General features: G+C 29.4%; 2 protein-coding genes across 13 annotated transcripts in view; one reads left to right on the top strand and one right to left on the bottom strand.

Annotated features, from left to right (window-relative positions):
* Positions 1-18,872, top strand: part of LOC100161639 (calcium/calmodulin-dependent protein kinase type II alpha chain) — a 136,897-nt gene that overhangs the window by 20,745 nt on the left and 97,280 nt on the right. The window lies entirely within an intron of this gene.
* On the bottom strand, positions 11,981-15,957 carry LOC100165993 (serine/arginine rich splicing factor-like). The gene is given in 4 exon segments (NM_001162213.2): positions 11,981-12,145; positions 13,945-14,092; positions 15,145-15,276; positions 15,582-15,957. Coding segments are annotated over 3 exon segments (462 nt in total). The 5' UTR covers positions 15,764-15,957; the 3' UTR covers positions 11,981-12,145.

The following is an 18,872-nucleotide window of genomic DNA, read 5'->3' as shown; positions in this document are numbered from 1 at the left end:
ATCTTATCTATCTAATACCTATGGTATCTATTATATTTTGATTAGATACCAAGTTGGTATCGTCCTGATTCGAAATTCACAATTCACACGACACGACACGACACGGGTAGTTGTGAACCCGCCTTTATACCCTTCAAGACAAAATCACATTTAAAAAATATTTTTTCAGACATGCGTGAGGCGCCTTTTGTAAGATACACAAACATGTAAGCAATTGAAAAAAAACAATAATATTTTCTTATAAATGATTCCTATTATAATAGTATAATTAAATAATCAATACACTTCAATAACAAATTACAAACAAGGAGACGCTGTCAACGCGCTCACATTCATAGGTAGTCTTTCATCCTGCCAAAGATAAAGATAAAATGTCGTTATCCTGTGTTCAAAGTTATTCCATCAACCGATTATATAATAATATTAGTATGACTATTGTTACACAAATAAGTAATAACTGCGTATCTGTGACCCGTTCTGTACAACACATTAAATAAACTAAAGATTATTTCATAATATTATTATGTTATTAGTACCTATATATTTTATTCCTCAATATAAAATAAGTATATTGGTATAGTACAATATTTTTGTATTAATTGATAGTTCTTACTTCAAAATAATCAAAATGTAATGGAAAAAGTTTTTTTTTTTTTGGTGGGGGGGGGGGTGTGTGCACAAGTCCCCTCAGCATATCCCTAGTTGCGCCATTGTCAATAGGATAAAGAATATATTATCTATTAAATATTTCTCAAATGAAATATACAATTAATATTGATGTTTATGTGCTTGTTACACCCCCAAAATTCATATGAGCACCCCTAAATTTTTGATAGCAAAATCAAATTTTTATTAATCATAATATTGTGCCACAAGGTAATTGGATACATTTATTTCTAAAGGTCGCTCCACACTATGCATGTTTCGCGTTTCGTGTTTTACGTTTCGTAGTGTTTCGTTCAGTTTTCGGTTTACTGTTGATTAGTACGATTATTTCGTGTGAACATACAGGTTGTTTATTCTTTTTTATTTAAATAAAAATGAATAGTGATAGCGAAGATGAATTATCAATCGCCAGTGCAATTTATATTGTATTGGCTTCAAAACTAAAAAAAAAAAAAAAAAAAAAAACCAAAAACACGAAGATGGTGGACTACAACTTTATTGAAAAATCGAGATCTGTATGTATAATATTTATTTAAATAATATCCTATACATATATATATTCTATATAAATGTTGTAGATACAGTGGTAATAAATTAATGAATGACCTATCATACGAGTGTTCTGCAGTGTTTTCCATGGAAAATTCGAAAATTTTTGTCGAATGACTTCGGCAGATTTTGAATATTTACTTAATTTAATTAGTCCATCTATTTCTTAACAAGACACTCACTTAAGAAAATCTATACCTGCTCGGGAGCGTTTAGCTGTAACTTTACGGTTTTTGGCCAGTGGAGATAGTTACCAAAGTTTAAGCCACTTGTTCAAAATGTCACCTCAAGTTATTTCATTAATAATAATTGAAGTGTGTGAAGCATTGAAAACAAAACTTTCTGATCAAGTAAAGGTAATTTATTGTAAATTAATAAATATTTAATAGTATTTAACATAATTAGATATTGCTGAAAAATGTTTTAATTAGTATTTTTATTTTAAATTTTGATTTAACCAATCATAGTCCAATGTCCCTTCAATAACTTTAGTTGACGCCTCTGTTTGGTTGTTGAGTGGTGGAGATATTAGTGATGAACGACTGGGTGTCGAGGAATTGGATGGAGATGGCTTCGATGTATGACTGAATGTTGAGCATTGAGATGGCGAAGGAAATGGTTGTTGTGCATAATTTAATGTTGTAGTATTTTGAGAAGACAATGCATATGGTTGTTGTAAATAATTTAATGTTGTATTTTGAGATGGCGAAGGAAATGGTTATTGTGCATAATTTAATGTTGCAGTATTTTGAGATGACAATGAATATGGCAGAAACGCGAAACAACACGAAACCCAACGAAATACAAGGAAACGACACGAAACAGCACGAAAAATATTTTCGGGTCCTTTGATTTCGTCAATTTTACCGCCTCGTTATACTACGTCTTGTTAAGAAATAGATGGACTAATTTTATTCAATTAAGTAAATATTCAAAATCTGCCGAAGTCATTCGACAAAAATTTTCGAATTTTCCATGGAAAACACTGCAGAACACTCGTATGATAGGTCATTCATTAATTTATTACCACTGTATCTACAACATTTATATAGAATATATATATGTATAGGATATTATTAAAATAAATATTATACATACAGATCTCGATTTTTAAATAAAATTGTAGTCCACCATCTTCGTGTTTTTGGTTTTTTTATTTTTTTTTAGTTTTGAAGTCAATACAATATAAATTGCACTGGCGATTGATAATTCATCTTCGCTATCACTATTCATTTTTATTTAAATAAAAAAGAATAAACAACCTGTATGTTCACACGAAATAATCGTACTAAGCAACAGTAAACCGAAAACTGAACGAAACACTACGAAACGTAAAACACGAAACGTGAAACGCGAAACATGCATGGTGTGGAGCGACCTTAAGACCTTATCAAAATAATAATAATAATACATAGGTACCTGTCATAATAATAATATAGATTTAAGTGTATTATGTTATAGGACTATAGGTTATTATTTATATTAAGATTAATGAGAAGGTGTATACAGTTGTATGAATGGAAGGGGTGTGGGGGCAAAGCCCCCCACTGATAACTTTAGTCGACATAAATCTAGAAACCGTAAAATCTTTAATACTTATATCATTTTTTGTACAAATTAGTTAAAGAATAATAATTTATAATATGCTTCTAAAATATAATATGTCATTATAGGACATAGGTAATAAATTAGTAACAAAACGATAGTCAATCGTCGTTAAAGTATAATATATCCGTTAATACCATAACAATACTACATTACGCATATTTCTTCGGGCAAATCACGGTGTCCGGAGAACAAGTGCCGTCATCCCCCACCCGGGTATGGCAGATACCTACGGGTGCCAATTTAAAAATCTGCCACGTGCGACGTGAAAAACAAAAGAAAAATTAAGGAAAAACGGGAATTTTTAAGCAAAATCTGTTTTCGAGAAAATGGATTTTGGTTTTTGGTGCAACTTTAAAACAAATGTCCGTTGGTACATGAAATTTTGACTGAATGTATATATTAGCATTTTCTATACACCATAACAAATATTTTGACTTATTTTGAACTGTGCACGGACATTTTCAGTTTCCATTTTTTTAGTTTTTTTTTTCTATAAATATCAATAAAATTTTATTCACATACTCCATTTTGTTTAAAAGCATGAGGTATTAATGAGGTATTACACGAGGCGCGTTTTTTTTATTGTGGTGTCCCCTATAGGCCTAATACACATCGCAAGCGAGAACACGCTAAAACCGGTTCAATTTACATAGATCAGTACTGCGAATAGTGCGAAAACTGCACATTTTTCGTTATTTATACATGGATAAAAGTGATAAAAAACGTTTTAATAAAAATAAATAAATATCGAATTTTATGTTGAATAAGTTTTAATTTCGAGTTTTTATTTTGTCGCAATACGGCATTCGCACATTTTTGGCTTACTATAGCGTTGAAATTTAGTGTGTTCAAGCCTCTGGAAAGGTGAGCTGGACTGCTGGCGCCGAGGGATTTATATTTGTCACATACAGGATCGGACTGGCCCGGACCGCTAGTCCGCAATTGCGGACGGGGCCCCGGCTTAATTATGGTAATTGGGGGCCCCTAATTTTCTACCTATTTATATTATTATTATTCGCATAGAGTAAATATAAAATAGATATCCGAAATAAACATCTTTTTTTCAAATCAGGAACTGTATTTTTTTTAAGTTATCAATAATTATTAAAATTATGTAATTATCATTATCATTCTACGAATTTAATAGCTGTCTATATACAAATATGTAATATTGATTTTAATAAATAGTGTAAAATTGTTGTGACTATTAATAATAATATTATATTATTATATTTATACGGGCGTATGCGTATGACTTGGTATTCGCATTATCATTTATCACTGATTGTAACTGAATTATTATATATTTGGACAAGTATTGTAATCGTGCACAATTGGACACAATTTGAATCAGTGTTTTAGATTCTGAGTGAAACGATGAATTTATTGATTTTACAATAATGTGTGTTTTTTTTTTTATTTTTTTTTGTCTGTCATCACCTTTTGGACAGTAAAAATGCTAGGATTTACTTCAAGAGTATCTTTTCTGATAGGAAAGTGAATCTAGTTGGAACTTTGGGTGGTCAAAAGTAAAAATTTTCGAGTAGTTTTCAAAAGCGCTGTGAAAAACAAATAAAAAATTAAGGAAAAACGAACATATTCACGAAAATCAATTTTGGTTTTTGGTGTGACTCTAAAACAAATGACTGTAGATACGTGAAATTTTGACTAAATGTTTAACTATATAAACATTTAGTCATTTTAGCATTATTTATACCTGCACCATGCCTTTTTAAAAATATTTTGACTTATTTTGAGCTGTTTAGGAACATTTTCAATTTAAAATTTTTTTAATTTTTTATTCTATAAATATCAATAAAACTTTATTTGTTGGGTACAAAAGCTTGAAAATTAATAGAGATCTCCTAATAATATATTGTTTAAAAGACAGATGAAAAATATTAAAAATCCATATTCACAATTTTTTTTATAAGCATTTAAAGTTCAAATATCGACAAAATACGTAAAAATGACGAAAATTTCCAAATTATTTTGAGTTAGAAATTCATAAAAATTTTTCTTTTTAAATCTAAGATTTGAAAATGATATACAATATTGCTCATAAGTTTGTCTACCTTTATCGAAAAAAAATGTCTACAATAAAGTCAAATTAAATTTTTATGAGCGTTTTAAATTCATATTTTTACAACATTTTATATTTACTCGATTTCTCATGTAACGATTTCCTTATTTTATCGTAATGAAAATACGAATGACTGTAGACACTTGAAAATTTCACTGTATGTTTATATTTTCATTTTCTATACACCATTCAATTTTGAAAATAATTTGACTCTTTTTGAGCTGTTCACGGACATTGTAAGTTTTCAATTTTTTTAGTTTTTTTTTTCTATAAATATCAATAAAATTGTATTTAATGGGTAAAAAAGTGTAAACATTTAATGCAAGGCTCCTGATGTATTATTACAACAGCAGTTGAAAAATATTAATAATACATAGGCACAATTTTTTTTTATAAGCATTTAAATTTTGAATTTCGACAAAATGTATCAAATTCAAAATTAAATAGTTATTTTGTAGTTAAAAATGTATAAAATGTTCAACTTTTATAGGTAAGGATTGAAAATTTAAAACAAGGTTCCACGTAAATAGGTTATATATAAATTACTTTAGTCACCTTAATATCATCATAGTAGGCTGACTGACCGTTTTCGCTCAGAATCGTTTTTCTTATACTATGATATCATATCATTGAATTCAAATTTAACACCATCCATTACAGTGACCCACTTGTAAACTACTATACAGCAGAGCGACATCCACTTACCCACCTTTTTATATAGGTATTAATTGTTAATGATTAATTTGTTATCAATATTATATTTTAGTTAGTTTTCGTGGTTTGTGGTAATATGGAAATTTATTTAATAAGAAAACGGTTGGTAGTTAAATTGTAGGGAATAGGGGCGCTAAAAAATTTTCCCCCGGAACGCTGAATTGCTTGATACAGCTCTAGGTGTTATTACAATAAAGTTTTTAACCTTGAATTTCGTATTGTCTGTTTCGGCTAGGTACTATCGTACCTGATGACAAACTCAATAAAATTGTGGATAAAGTAAATTTACTCAGCAAAAGTATAGCTCAATGCGTGTCGGGCGTCGGCAATCTAATATAGTAGAAAATAAAAAGTGTGATACCTACTATTGAATTAAAACACGATCTTCTCTCTAACCAACTTCCTGAAGTTATTTCTGAAGAAGTCACTTTAAAGGGGTGACAGTCGATGAAAAACAAGTGGTTTTTAGTTTTAGACGGTTTGGTTTGATATGGCTTTTAGTTTTGAAAACAGATTATGATTAATTAAGTAAGTTTACTAGATTGAATAAATGTGATTTTTAATACTCCGATTATTTTTAGTGTCATAACAAATAATATAATTAAAAAATATCTTATTTTTATTCATAGATATCACTGTTGAAAAAATAGATATTCAAAATCGCTTCTATAATAACTTAGTCAACTTGTTAATCAATTTAAATGAGTTAGACAAATTTTAATTCCTTCAGTTTTGTCTGACTTTTTGGTCCAACGACCACTTTTTTAAATCGAAAAAAGTTTATCTAATGTAATATCACTGTCAATGCCTACGCATACATGAGTTACGAGTAACTGACGTCGAATATAAATAACAACTGACCTACTGGGTGGTATTGTGTGGGCCTAGTGTCTTATATTTCAGGACATTTCTAGGAAATATTGACCAAAAACGATCACAGATTAGACTCACACGCTCTTATGTGCGTTTAATTTAAACACTTACGAGTCATTTTGATGTCATCATGTTAAATTTCCTGTATTTATTTCTTTAAGACATGACCAACGTCCGACTGCAGCCCCCTTATTTCTTTAGTGCTAAGATTGAGCAGTTACAGTCAAAAATTGAAGATAATGATTATTAAAATTGCTTTTCCTGGAACTAACGTTTAGCTAGTCTATTCTGAGCTTATTGACTACCAATAAACAGCTCGTAATATTACCTTATTTAATGTATATAAAAATTGTCTACATTACCCGGTCAGTTAAGTGACGCCTGTACTGTTGATGGTTTATTTAACAACATTGGTCTATAAATGTAATATCTAATGCCTATCTGTCCTTCTTTTAGGTAAACCAATAAACAAAACACAATCATTACTAACTATATGTTTTTGAAGTTGTAAAATTAAAACAGAAATTATTATGGTAGGTATCGCGATTCGCGAAATTGTAGGATATTCGTATTGCATCTGATCAGACTAACGGCAATATTTTTCTAAAATTATGTCTCAAATTAAGCTGCGAAAAGATGCGGGGAAAAATGATTTATTTATTAAATTCATCATGCCTACTATCTCAGCTAACTAAAAAGCTACTCTAAAGAAATATATATAGTTATACATATAGTTATTATATATATGTATATTATATTATCAGAATGTCTGTGATCTAAATATTGAATTATACACATAATTTATATGTATATAACGTGCACTATTCTGAATTATGGCATAATTGTGTTAACAGCTGGGACCTGACTATCTAGTTCTATTTATGGCTTTGAGCTTATAGACTTTGTTCACTTTATATATTGTTTTCCGATGTGATATACCTACATGAAGTTCATGGTCCTGACATTCGTGGAGATAGTGTCATCGCTAATTATACAACGAGATTTGGTTGAGAAATAATTATTCATAAAAATATAATAATAGTTGGTTCTGTACATAGGCGTATAATGGTGGGGGCTAAGCGGGCTATAGCCTTTGTTTAGGCCCTTGTGTAAAAGTTTACTGTTGTATAGCGCCCATATATATGTGAGAACTGAAAACATTTTCTATTATTTATTTTGATGTCCGAAGAATATATTTGATGATTAAAATTTTAAATAAAAAATTCTAATTGTGAAGAACTGTATTGATAAAGATGATTTTGACATAGATGCTATTATTGTATCAAGAAATTTAAAAAAAAAATTTTCCAAATTTATATAAACTTTTACAAGTAGCACATACAATTTCAATAATTTCTGCTTCTTGTGAAAGATCACATTCAGCAATGCAATGAATAAAATACGGCTAAGAAATTCCATGACAAACGATAGATTTTAAAATCTATCGTTACTTCAAAGTTCATATTGAAAGGGACTTAGCTAATATTATTAAATCTGACGAGGTTCTTAATATATTTGCCCATAAAAGCATGCGTTTAAACTTTATACTATAGTAATAATTTCCCATTTAAAATGTTTTTTTTTTTTATATATTTAATTTAAATACAAAATATGTAATTGATAATAATATGATGTATGGCATGACAAAATATATAGGTATGCTATCAACTTTGTGATACGCAACTGCGTGTTCTCCCACCACAAAACTACGTCATCCGTTCTCCGATATTATATACTATTATTATTATATTTATTATTATTATTATTATTATTTCTGCTGGTGAGAACGGCTTACGTCACAGTTCTTGGTGAAGTGCGGGAGGGGTGCGCGTTCTCGACCAATATTAGCTACGTTGATAGCATACCTATTTATTTTGTCATGATGTATGGTATATTATTTATTTATATTTTACTTTATAATGTGCTTCTTATATTTTGTTCCATTACATTTTTCTATAGTTATATTTGTAAAGTATATGTCCTGTACATGAATCATTATAGCCCTTATGCGAAGTAATTCGCAAGAAGTTACGGCAGCGTCGTTGATACCACAAAAAAAGGCTATAGAGCTCCCCCCCTCACCCAAAAAAATGCTATCGATACTCTGATGTGTAATAATTGTAATGATAACTTATTACTATTAGGTGATTACTTACAATAATCAAGGCGTATTTAAAAATGTCTAATGGTCTGAGGACATCTAAAGGGGGGGGGGACATCTCAAAATAATGTCTTAATTTATAACCAAATAACCAAAATAAGTGTGTTTGATATAAAATCATAACATTTATTTAGTAAGAGAGGTTAATACTAATAATAAAAAAGTATAAAATATACAAATAGGGGGGTGAGGGGTACGTGCCCCCTTAAATAGGCCTCTGATTCAATTTAACTAACATCACGGACTAAGATATATATCTATCCTATTATATCTTAGTCCGTGACCAACATCAAATTCGTCATTACGTACTCATTAATAATGACAAAATCATTCCAAGATTATTAAATAATCACTCTTATGAATCAAATATTCTATTTAGGTACTATATCCTATGTTAATTTAATTTAATATTAGTACAATATAGACATATGGTAATTGTTTATTAGTCCATTTAGGATTTGGGATACTCTGATCATAGTAATAAATTACCCATGGCTTAAATCAAGGACTGGAACCGTACCGAAAAAAACCGGAACCCTTTGAATATTGGGAACCGGAACCCTCAAATACATTTTTTAGGAACCGAAACCTATATTTTGATGAGGTTTTTACAGTTTTTTTCGGTTCTAAAATCCAATAGATATTTTATCTATGGTGTAAGTTAGTAATAACTAATTATTAGTAATAATAAATAATTATAGAAAATGTAGACCTATAAAAGTTTATCAATGCTAAGAAATAAGAATATTATTATGTGTACAAGTACAACAGAATTGTCATAAAAGAAATACCAAAAATCCAAATTCTAATTTCCATGTAATCGATATCAATATTATTATTGAATTGCAATTCGCAATAGCTGATGTATAATTTCTGAAAATAATAGTAATTTGGACGTTTATAAGTGATTCAGAATTCAGAATAAGTTATCATATAAATTATAATTGTTACCTTACTAATACGCCTGCATTGATAATATATTAAATACCTAAACGTAATGCGGGTATCGTTAACTCTTTTCTCTATACTATGCTCTGTAGGACAATTCTACTAAACTTTTCTTCCGTCTTCATTAGAGCGGTATATATTGTTTAAATTTATATTTTTATATATAAGTTATAAATTATTTTTTTTTTTTGGTTGAGGCTTCGACAACTTAGGTCATTAGCCTTTGGTACTGTGGGGGGTGGAACTGTAGGTTTGTTTGTTTGGAACACGTGGGCAGAATTTTTTAGTGGGCACCCGTAGGTATCTGTCATTGCCCGGGTGGGGGATGGCAGCACTTGTTCTCCGGACACCGTGACTTGCCCGGAGAAAAATGCCGCCCGATGGCCGGGAATCGAACCCGGACCGGCTGTGCCGAAGTCGACGCGTTGACCGCTCGGCCACCTCGTCCCCCTATAAATTATTATATCAAACTGAAACATGGGTCACCCAAGTGTGTTAAAAATTCATTCTTATTTGTTTTTAATATTAAAATGTATTTATTTATTTTAATTTATAATTTTATAATAATTCATTTTTTATAATATTACCTAAATTCTGAAATATTTACACTTAATTACAAATACCTGTCACTAAAAAGAGGTTATTAATATTATATTCATTTTTTTTTACATAGTACTTTATTGATAAAAAATAAATCAAATAATAAGGGTTAAAACCGGTATTAACCGAAACCGAAATTCGATATTTTTGAAAACCGAAACCCAAACCGATAAAATCATAAAGGTTCCAGTCCCTGGCTTAAATATACAAGGTTATTGCAATAGTACCCCCACTATATTATCATTTTATCGCGTTAAGGAATTAAAATGGAAGCATAAGGGCACAACCTATACCGGTTATACCAGTGGCGTGCCGAACAGTAATTTTTTGAGGCAGTTGCCTCAAGGGAAATTTGGGTGGGTGGGTGGGTGTGTTAGTATAGATGTGCAACTTATACCTAAAAAAACTTAATATTTATTATTTTGAATAAAAAAAAATAGTGAAAAAACTGTTGGTGGTAGGGAGGGGGATCAAATTGTATAGTTTGCCTCAGGTCTGCTTGTCAGTTCGGCACGCCACTGGTTATGCTATGGACCATGACAAATTAGATAGGTATCATCACAGTATTTTAAAACGCATCCTCCGCTCTTTACTTCGGCTATATCATAGTTCTCCACTTCTTATTGGCTGTCAATCATAAGATACATATAAATATATAACACAGAACAAAATCAACCAATGAGAAGTAGAGAACTACGATATAGGCTGGAAATGCGTACATCTACTGCGCCAAACTAGTATAACTGTGATGATACTTATCTAATTTGTCACGCTATGGATAGTACCTTTACGCTGCAATTTTATTTTTGTTTGATAACATGTGCAATAACCATGAAATTACCCAATTAGTCATGATAAACATTGTTTATCATACACAATACATTTTTCATTTTAATAGGAATATTATCAAATATGTTAAGTGAATGTATAATTATGCACTAATTTAATATAATTTTTGATAGATATAAGGAAACATAAATATGATGATCACATAAGAATTAAAATACACAATATTCAATTGTAAAAAATTAAGCTTTAATATAATAGCAAATTGTCCATGGAACAATGAACATATTTATAAATACATAAATAGTATTCAAATGCACTAAATATACTATTAATTATAAATATAGCCTAACATATTAAAATTGAATATAAAATCATAAGGCTGGATTTAAAATACAAATCAGGGATAAAATACTTGGTTTTTGATCAAACCAATTATTTTCCAGTTTTTGTTAAAGTTAAAAATACTAAACACAATTTTCTTTAAGTTTAAGCCATTAATTTAGATCATTACATTTACATTGTTTACGTTTAGATTTTTTTTAATTGGACTACCGAGAATATATAAATGTTACATTAATAAATATACTAGCTACAATCAATGTTTATTTATGATTTCGAGGGTATTCAAAATAGTGGTTATCACCTTTAGGATGGACCAAAAATATAGTAATCAATTGATGAAATATATGCAGCAGTAAGTGGTAATAAAATAAAGGCTCTAATCCTTATCTCTTACATGGTACAGCAAAAACTAGTTCATCGAGAATCAAAGTATATTTAAAATTGTATGCATATTACCCGAGATAAAATGTCTACTTGTTAACTGTTATTATCACAGTAAACTAAGAAGATATTATCCTTAGTGCCCTAGCCCCAAATTATAACTACAATATAAGGTACTTTTATGATTTTATGGATGATACTTTAATAATTAGGTTATATTTTAAAAAATAAAATATTATCTTATTTATTACTTTAAAAAACTAAGATTTAGGCTACAAAATGATGATTGTTTATTTATTAAAGAACATAAATATTTCAGAGGTTTATAAATGGCGTGAAATATTTTTCATCATTATAATAGTGTAAACAAATTATTGATGTGGCTGTTGTTTCATAGGTTTTTTCCATATACATTTTTGAAAAATTCACACCTGTAAGAAATTAAATCAAAATTAAAGTTTTTAAATAAAATAATTAAATTTTTTTTTTATTATTGATATGTAGGGCTCGGATTTTAAAGGAAATGCTTCTTTTTATATATTTAAGATAGAAATCTAATTTTTATACATATATTCGTTTCACGTCAATCTGATTCCAAATAAACAAATTTATTTTTGCTTTTTTCAGTTATTCTAACTGTGGAATTTTTATGTCTGTTATGCTATAAAAATAAAAATGTTTATTTACTTAATAGATGTGAAAACCCGCAATAATGACCGTGACCGTACCATTAGTGAGAAACGTCCTTAAATTTATAGATTATCGATCTACAGATCTAAAGCTGTCCAGTATTATTGTAAATATTTTAATGAATTAAAAAGTGTAATTGAAGACTTCGAAGAAGAATCTCAATGTGTTAAAGTAGTGAAACAACTATTTCAAAATGTATCTCTTCAATCAAATATTGTGTATATTTCAACCAACTTTGGATTTCTGATATTATTATAACATTAGAGGGAAAAGGTAACTTTTAACAAGTATTTAAACAATTATCATCATAATACTAAATCATATGAATAATTTTAGGCAAATCATTGACAACATGTATAAATATTGTCTTAGATGCAGAAAAAAAGTTAAATGAAGCTCATGGAGATATTGCAACTGCTATTTCTGGTAAGCTATATCGTGTTCTTTTGAAAAACAAAGGCTGAAAACAATTACTGGACATTAATACTATACTGTGTGGCGTTTCATCAGACAAAATTAATTATCATGGATTTGATTTAAACGAAACCTCTTGCATGAAGTATGCACCGATCACTTCAGTGGATGTAGAGCGTTCGTTTTCTATGTCTGTATATGTCAGACAATAGTCAGTTTCACTTCTGAAAATCTTCCCAAATACATGGTAGTAAATTCTTTTTTTAATTTAAATTAATTTTTCAATTTTTTTTTATTCAGTTTTATAAAATTATAACTAATTCATGTTAATTTTTAGTCATGCTTTTTTTTGCTTTTTTAAAAAATAAATATGCTTCATTTTTGCTTTTTTAAAACAATTTTGTGCTTTTTTGTTATTTATTATGCTTTAAAATCCGAGCCCTATTGATATGTAATTATTGATGCTTGAATTAGAGTTCAACCATAGATAACTAATATCTTCACTGGAAGTTTAATTTATGAAATACAAATCAATATGTAATATTTGTATTAATTATTTAACAAGTTTATAAAAAATGAGACAATATATAGTACAACTAAAATACTAAATAATTTATATAATATAACAGAATATTGATTAAAATAATAAAAACTTATTTGAACAATTACTGATTTATCAATACAATAATTTTAAGAGGACGTGGGATCCGCATGTTTTGCCTGTCTTACAAGTGTATAACATAAGACAATTTTGCGCTCAGCAGATCACATTTCGCCCTGTTAGTTAAAAAATTAGTAAATTGACCTCTTGTATCTAAAAGTAAGATTATTACCTAAGCAACCTAATGGGCTTTTTATTATATTTTAATTTTAAAGCGAGTATTTTCAGATGCACTAACAATTAACAATTTTTAAATACTCATCTCATTTAAAAATTAAATTAGAATAAAAAGCATATGCAATTGCCTAGATAATAATCTTACCAATAAAAAGATCTGCTGAGCACAAAATTTGCTGTTATGCAATTTTAAGACTGAGACAACACATGCGTGTGCTACGTCCTGTTAATAACAAATATTACAAATGAATAAAAATAGTTTAAAAATAAATAATTATTAGTTTTTACCTATGATCTTGAACGACTGGCTGACTTTGAATGTCCTCTTGAACTTTTACTACCAGAACGTGAGCGTGAACGTGATCTAGAATAAGAACGTGAACGACGGCCACGAGACCTGGACCTTGAGTATGAACGACGTCTAGGCGAACGAGACCTAAATCAATAGCATTAACATATGATTGATGGTATAATAATTTCTATTAAAATCAAATAACATACAAAATGTTTATGTATAAAAACACATTAAATTCCATCCAGTTGGGGTTTAATTTATTTTTCATTTAATATTAATAAGGATTAAACTATTAAAGCGCAATAAAAAGAAAAAAGGTGGGCATTGAAAAAAATTAAAAATTAGCTATTTCCTAACCCTAAACAGAGTTGCCAGGATGACTCAGGATTGCTTTGTTTAGTTTTATTTATTTTTTTAATTCAGCAAACTGAAATCTGCAACTGGCACTCGGCTGATCAGCAGCTAGTCAGCACTCAGCATGCATCTGCTATTGGCAGGAACAACGCCCTCGCCTTCTACTGCGGTCAGCACGATTATTACACCTTAGCTCAGCCTCAGCCTCAGCCACAGCACTCAGCCGCCACTCCCCAATTACACCCCACACCTGAAAATAGTGTCGCTGCTATCAATGGGTTTTCAACAATGCTCAGTCTTTTAACAAAATAAGGTAATTTTTTTAATATTAAGCTGAAGTAGAGTATTAAGTAAAAATTAAAGGTAATTCATTAAGATATTGAATACTTAAAAATAGTGTTAACAAACAAAATCAAGGGAAATATTAAATTCTACAAAAAAAAGTATATAATAATAATTATAATAATATAATTTAATGTCTTAAATAAAAAATTAAAAAAATACTTATATAATATTTTTCACCATCTTGTAATAAGGTTGCTTGTCATAAAAACATTTTTTTTTTTTTTGTAAATTGAAAATCTATATCTTAATATGAAACAATTATATATTAATTTATTAGATACCTATTAAGTAAATTATAAGAATCTACAGAACTATTGTTTCAGTATATTATTTAACAGTTGAATATTTGTATGTCAAGCAACAATAAAAGGGATGATATGTGGTTGAATTAATATAGATTAGATGTTTTGGTTTTCTGCACATTTAGTTTTGAAGAAGCCGAATATTAAACTGTAAAATTAAACGATTTATTTATTATTATCAGAATATTGTACCTCCTGCGCCGTCTTCTATATGGTGAAGTTGGACGTCCATAGCGAGCCATTTGAACACGTAATTCTCTACCATCTAGCATGCGACCATCCATTGCATCTAATGCATCTTCTGCATCACGTTTATCATAAAATCTGAAAGTAAAAAATATGATTACAATTAAATATGACTAGCAAATTATTAGTTGGTAATTTCACAATAAGAAGATTGGCAAATCAGATAAGATCAAAGTTACGGATCACAGCGTATAATTATATTACCACCAAAGGGAACATCAACCCGACAAGCAGGGAAGCTCAACCCGTGGTGGTGAATATTAATCTGTATCGAGCTCAATGCTTAGTTTTATAATCATTTTTGCACAATCAATCAGATACGGTCACTTTCTGGTAGTATTATACACAATACACTACACTACCAAAGCAAGTGTCGTACGTACCTGACAAAAGCGAACCCTCTGCTCTCTCGCGTAAACCGATCACGGGGTATGTAGATGTCTCCAACTTCTCCACACCTCTCAAAAACTCTCCTCAGGTCTTCGGGCGTCGTCCTGTAAGTAAGGTTGTCGACTTTCAGGGATACCATGCCCTCAATCCGCGGCGGCGGTCTGCTGTAACTCATCGTGAATGTACTGCGTTCGCTACAACTGGCCCTTCCCGAACACCAAAATCCACTTTGTTACGCGCAAAATATCGAGCGATAGTGTTTACCACATTACAACAATGATGCTTGTAGAAATTGTACAGATTACAAAATCGTAAAATGAAAAAAAAAGGACCGGTGACCGCGCGGATATGGCGACCGTGAAAATGGCGGACGGCAGTCACTGGTCGGCACTCGGCGGTCGTTAGTCGTTACGCAGATGGGCAGGACGGGTCTCGGCTGGCCGCCGGGGAAGGGTGAGTCATGGCTCATGGAGTAAGCACTTAGTGGTTGTGCACAACACTCGTGGAACTGTAAATTTCGAACGCGTCGTTTCGCAGTGCCGCCAACATGACTAAACAATGACACGGTTCAGACTTCAGAGTTTACAATATATGTCTCTATCTCGGTTATAAGTTATAACATAGAACATAATATATAAAACCGTGGTCTCGATAATTTGTAGTACATAATATATTATGTACATTATTTACATTGAACCTATTACCTATTTTAAAAAGCGACGAGTCACTCAAGGTGTTTAGATTATAGTCTAAATATTAGAATCTAAAATCCTTGCGAGTCACTAACATTGATTGATGGGCAGTTTGAAAAAAAATCCCTGTAAAAATCCATTAACAATATACTGGGGATTGACTAAATAGTTATAATAAATAATTTATAAAATTAATTTTTTAAATTATCTATTAGAAATAAAACTAATATTGTATATTTATTATTTTAAAAATTGTCTTACATCCTAAAAATACTATATTACTATATTATAATATTATCTAGGGAAAAAAACCCCCAGAAAATAATCCAGAAATATACTCAGAAAAAAAAATCCCAAAGCTATACCTTAACCGTTCTGTTTGGTACAGCAGTCAAAAATAATAGTTATTAATAATAGAAATATTTAAAATTTGAATGATAATTATTATATTGTTATAATATTGATAAATAGGTATCTGCATAATATTATATTATATGATATTGCTATAAAATATTTATCTATTTATTTATTTATAAATAAATAATCTTGCCCCTTGGTAATAAAAATTAAAAGTACCTACAGTAAGTTGAATCTCAATTTGACAAATATTATACTGAAATTAAGTAATAATATTATATTATAAATGAGTTAATATTTTTAAAATTAATCGAATTCTTGTTTATGAATCCTAACATCTTAAATGATTTTTTAACTAAAGACTAAAGTATTCGGTGTGTGATGTTCTAGATTTATCTTAACTTTTCTGTTGCCCACGATAAAAATCCTGATTCACAGCAGAACATTATCAGGTAGGCAGCTTACCTGCGGTAGATCGCGGACCCCGTGCTGTTTGTACGTAAGTGTATGATTTAACTCTAAAGTACCAAAGTTATACCAAGTTTGTCGTTTTTACTTAATTCCACATACGATGGATTAATATAATCAATTAATACAAAATTCTAACCTAACTGTACTAAAATTCGATGAGTAAAAAAACCAAATGTAACCCTTTTTAAATTAGCCTATCTTCTTCCCAGTGGTCTAATCTACAAACAAACATTCATTTATATATAATATATATATTAACAAAAAATAATAATACAAATCAACAAACATGCCCGATTAACCAATAGCAACCAATAATATATAATATACACTATTTTTATTTTTTCTGGACAACCCTTATCACTTAGGGGTATGAAAAATAGATAGTAGCCGATTCTCAGACATACTGAATATGCGTATAAAATTTCATAAAAATCGGTCAAGCCGTTTCGGAGGAGTATGGTAACTAACATTGTGACACGAGAATTTTATTTATTGGATGTAATATGATACTAAGATTATCAATTTTATAGTAAAAGTAATAACTATTAACGTTATCTAGACGAAAAAGAGTAATAAGTCACACCTCAATTATTTATATTTAGTGGGAGGTAATATTAAAACCGACTAGGTATATAAGGAGCAAATTTGTTTAGATTTTACTATAGAATTAAAGTATCTTTTAATAGTCAATCATATTATTCAGGCATATAGCCTACCCCAAAATTTATTTCTATATACGCCACTGGAGTGAATTGACTTCTTATACAATTTAAAGTTAAGATTATTATCTAGGCAATAACATAGGCTTTATATTATATTTTAATTTTAAAGTGAGTTATGAGTATTTTCATGATGTACAATACCTACGTCAATACTATTATTGTATATAAATAATTGCTTTGGGGACTATGGATTTTATTTCGGGGGATTTTTTTTCCGATTACCAAAAGATATATGCCACATTGCCACGACACCAAGGCTTATAATAATAATAATAATTGTATACAAATTAAAATGTAAATAATATAATATGTGATTATATTACATAGTTATAGCCATAATATCGAGGGTTATAATAATAATAATAAAAAAAAAGGTGGGTAAGTGGATTTCGCTCTGCTGTACAGTAGGTTACAACTTTACAAGTGGGTCACTGTATAATGGATGGTATTAAATTTGAATTCAATGATATAATATCATTGTATAAGAAAAACGATTCTGAGCGGAGACGGTATGTTAGTCTAGGTATAAGACATAATATTTATTAGGTACTTATAACGCGTTATACATCAACAAAAAATCGTGGTACTAATGTACTATCATAGATATATAATAGTATACTTTAGAAGTTTCAAGTACCCACGAATAATATTATACAATCACAACAAAATAACTAAAATAGTTATCCTAGGTTTTTAATATGTAATTTCGTCCAAATTTGTACTTAAAATGACTATAAAAATAAACTCTTAAATTTTAATAAAAATAAAAATCTTAGATTTAAAAAGAAAAATTTTTATGAATTTATAACTCGAAATAATTTGCAAATTTTCGTGATTTTTCCATATTTTGTCATTTTTTGAACTTTAAATGCTTAAAAAAAAAAACTGTGACTAACGATTTTTAATATTTTTCATCTGCCTTTGAAACATAATACTAGAAGCCTTCTATTAAATTTTCAAGCTTTTTTATCCAACAATAAATTTTATTGATATTTTTAGAAAAAAAACTAAAAAAAATGGAAAAATAAAAATGTCCGTAAAC

The sequence above is a fragment of the Acyrthosiphon pisum genome, chromosome A2 (assembly GCF_005508785.2).
Source record: "Acyrthosiphon pisum isolate AL4f chromosome A2, pea_aphid_22Mar2018_4r6ur, whole genome shotgun sequence".
Classification (NCBI taxonomy): Eukaryota; Metazoa; Arthropoda; class Insecta; order Hemiptera; family Aphididae; genus Acyrthosiphon; species Acyrthosiphon pisum.
The sequence above is the reverse complement of the archived record's forward strand: the minus strand, read 5'-3'. Positions and strand labels throughout refer to the sequence as shown.